General features: G+C 39.1%; 1 protein-coding gene across 2 annotated transcripts; it reads right to left on the reverse strand.

The window, feature by feature from the left end:
* Positions 1–251: 251 nt before the first annotated feature.
* LOC119912084 lies at positions 252–3,200 on the reverse strand. 2 transcript variants are annotated; one of them, XM_038731070.1, is made up of 6 exons: positions 3,048–3,200; positions 2,567–2,908; positions 2,353–2,394; positions 2,099–2,206; positions 1,940–1,974; positions 252–1,812 (listed from the first exon to the last, which is right to left on the reverse strand). In XM_038731070.1, the coding sequence occupies exons 1-6, from the start codon at positions 3,091–3,093 to the stop codon at positions 1,696–1,698; spliced, it is 690 nt and encodes a 229-aa protein (XP_038586998.1). In that variant the 5' UTR covers positions 3,094–3,200; the 3' UTR covers positions 252–1,695. The 2 variants fall into 2 exon arrangements, with proteins under 2 accessions (XP_038586998.1, XP_038586997.1); XM_038731069.1 differs by having other exon boundaries at positions 2,099–2,209.
* Positions 3,201–3,734: the final 534 nt, after the last annotated feature.

The raw sequence follows: 3,734 nt of genomic DNA on the forward strand, positions 1-3,734 counted from the left end.
CAATAATGAGCTGGGACTGTTACTGAATGTAACACGAGTGTGGTGGCGGAAATCAGACTTGGAGTCTTCAAAGTAAACGGCGACATGCACAGTACAAGTATAGGCGGACAAGTTTTATGTGTGATGAAACCGATCTCCCGATATAAACAGTGCTGTTTATCACCACAGTGCAAAGTGCAACAAGCAGCATGTGGGTGTCAAAAATATTTATATTCAAAAATACAACTACCAATCACTTTAAAATTGTATGTTTTATTCAGACATGTAACATTTTGACATCACAGTGTAAATTTCTACTTTCCCAAAACTCTGTACAAATATAGAACCTGATCACTTTGTCTATGTGGAACAGCGGACCAGGAAGGGGGGGGGTGAATGAAAGCCAACAACACCACCTAGGGAATTGCACCCCAGGAAAGACTATTTAACCCTCAATTAATTGAAGGTAATAGAGGAAAAAGGCACAAAAAGTTATGAGACAGAGACAAAATATACCAATATATAATTTTAATCAGCAAGGAAACAATCAGGGACTGGAACTGCTGAAAGGAAAAGTGAACCAGCAATAAAAATTATAAAATGGCAGATAAAACAACTTTATTACAATAGTTAGTTAAATATTTCTAAGTTCAAATAAAGAATATAAATCCAAACCCAAAATAACTAACCAAAGCTAAGTAGAGGTCACTTGTGGAGAGGCAGACTACGCTGAGGAGTGCCCAGGAGTGCTACCACTACCCACCTTAGGTGCAGCACTACAAACCTCAAAGCATTATTCACAGCAAAAATGGTGCAGTCTGTATATAGAGCCCCCACGCAAAAGGTGCCTAGCCTCCCAACAAAATGGCACCCTGTTCAAAATATAAACTGAAGACAAAATAAACAAAACAAACAGGAAACTAAATAAGGTGAAACAGCAGTGGTCTAAAACAAGGAGGAACCTGGAAAACTGAAGGAAACAATTAGCCAGGCTCAGCCTTACTGCATTAAAACACATTTACGTATCTACTCGCCACCTCTGAGATGGGTCATGAAGATACAACAATCAACAGTCACAGGGCAGGAGAAAAGGAGGTTCCTAACAGGTCAAAGTGCAGGTAAGCAACATAAACTGTTAAGGGAAAATAGATGTGCATGAAACTATTCCTTTCACATAACTGGGCCACAACCACAGCAGGGACAGATCAAGAAGCAGAGAGAGAGAAAGGGAACACAGGTGTCTTATATAGCCTAAGCCTAATAAGGAGGTTGGCCAGGGGAGGAGTTAAGTCAAGGCTGCATTCAACACCACCACACCTTAACCTGCACCTGGGGAATCTTTCCCCACCACATCTACTTGACAGAGGAAAGTCAGCCAGTATTCACTGCTTCATGTCCGACTTGATTCAGATTCAGATGTGTGACCTCATGATTTTCACCTCAGCTGTGCTCAGACCACTCTGCTGTCTCTTCCTGTTAAACAAATGATGCGTGCCTCTCTCACTCCTCCATCTGCAGACCTCCATCTATCTATTGTCTTTGTGGACAGTCTCTCTAGAGTTAGAAAGACAGAGAGTGAGAGATTCATGAGACTAAAAGATCACGTTGATTAATTTGATTATTTGTACATTTAAGAAGATGGTAACCCCCCCCCACACACACACACACACACACATAACATAACAGCAATTGATGAATATGATTAATAGCATTATTCTATCTGCTGGCAGCATAAACAACATGAGTTTCCACTTCTCTCTCTGATGCAGGCCTCCTGTTTCTTATTGTTGTTGAATACAAACTCAGTGCTTTCAGGTCATCAGAGTCCAGATTCTGTAAAGAGGACACACAGTTCCACACGTCAACTGGCTGAGTTTGTGAGAAAAATCCCAACCTGCCATGATTCAACCACCTTTAACAATTTAAAATATGTAATAGTAAACAATCAAACTTAATTTACCTCACGCTGTTGTGGATTCTGTTCTTTGTTGGCAGCTGAATGATGGAGACAATATTTGTAATCAGGTGACCAACATGAACATTTGTACTCTTTCAACATATTCACACAATTTTAGAGAAGTGAAAAAACAAGAAACCAAACCCAAGATACAAACAGTACCTTTTTGAAGTTTCCTGTTTTTAACAACCAGACAGATGATGACCATTATGAGGAAAACAGTCAGGCCGCCCAGGATCCCACTCATCAGGTTTGCTATTCTATCACTCTCTGCTAAAAGAAAGATCTAAAAGTTAGACTCTATTTTCTCTTTAGTGGCTTGAAAAGTGCTAACATTAAACTGACAAATGTTAAGTTAGCCGTACTGTTTTTATCGACTATCTGCACAATGATAGAAATCTTAAAGAGAATCTTACTTGTAGACTTTCTGTCAGCATCATCATGAGATTCATCACTGCCTTGTAACAAAATGAAGATAAATTTAATCTAGATTTTACTTTTAAATGGTTTTATTATGTTTGTTTTGACATTAATTAAATAGCCATATATGTGTTTTAGGACAGTTAATAATTTTACAAATATAGAAAGACATAACAGAAGAACAGGTACCACAGGATTTTATAATCTTACCTTCAACATTTAAATGTATCACACTTAAAATTGTCTGTCCCTCTATGAAAAATCCACACAAATACAGCCCAGAGTCAGAAAAATCCACTGTCTTAATTTTGAGAAAGACAGTGGAGGTGTTGGAGCTCATTTCAAATGTTCCGTTTTCTACTCCATCACAGTATTTAGGATCGCTGTCAGCCTTGGTCATAATGGAGATACAGCTGGCCTTGGTTCTGTTGACCACTCTGAACCAGGTTGTCATGGCTTGATTTCTGGAAATGTTGGTAGTCGACAGTGTGACTTCTTGACCAGGCTGGACCTTCACAGTCTGAGACTCAGAAACTGAGACAGAGATCCAGCCTGAAACAAACAGCAGAGACAACAAGAGATGTGCGTGTTATAGGAAGGTAAACAACACCTCTGAATAAATTATACATAAGAAAATAAGTCTTAATTGTAGAAGCAACAAAGTAGAGAGAAATGTGTTGGCAGTAGTTACTGATGCTGCAGATAATTAAAGCTGTTGTCAAGATGAAGTTCATCATAGTGCGAATGATTGCAGCTCTGCAGTGTAACTTCGTTTCACATCAAAGTAAGCTCAGGGTATGTTCATTCACATCTATCTCCCTCTTTCTTCCTGTTTATCTTAATCAGCTGAGATGGGTGTCCACTTTCAGTTAACCAAACAGGATTTGCAACAACATTTTATCAGCCAATCATATTGTTGCTGTCAAATTTAAATATGGGGCACGTTTAATATAAAAATGTTTTGCACCAGTTTGGTACGGTGTCTGAGTTGAACAACATGTTTCCTCGAAACAGTGTACAGCAGGCTTTGAGGTATCTTTTTGTCTCATTAGGTGGGTGTGTCAGAGGTGTTACTAACTTCTTCACTAGCCCTAACAATTGGGATCAGGATAAGCGGTCACACAAAGCTGGTTATCAACTCAGTAAGTCAACCCCGTGTTTCCCAATCCAGTGAGTAGCAGCACATTACCAATCGCAGACATGAACAAGTCTACTGGCTTCAGAGCATTATATTTTACAAACCACGAGGAAACTGTAAAGTTACACAAATATGACATATTCTAATAACAGAACTACAGCTGACACAGACAGGAAGACAGAAAATTGGCAATGGTGTGAATGCCTAAATGAAAAGTCATAGCCTCTAACAATGCATTGA

Source organism: Micropterus salmoides, unplaced genomic scaffold, assembly GCF_014851395.1.
Source record: "Micropterus salmoides isolate LMB-PRFRI ecotype aquatic unplaced genomic scaffold, ASM1485139v1 Ms_hic_scaffold_2, whole genome shotgun sequence".
Classification (NCBI taxonomy): domain Eukaryota; kingdom Metazoa; phylum Chordata; class Actinopteri; order Centrarchiformes; family Centrarchidae; genus Micropterus; species Micropterus salmoides.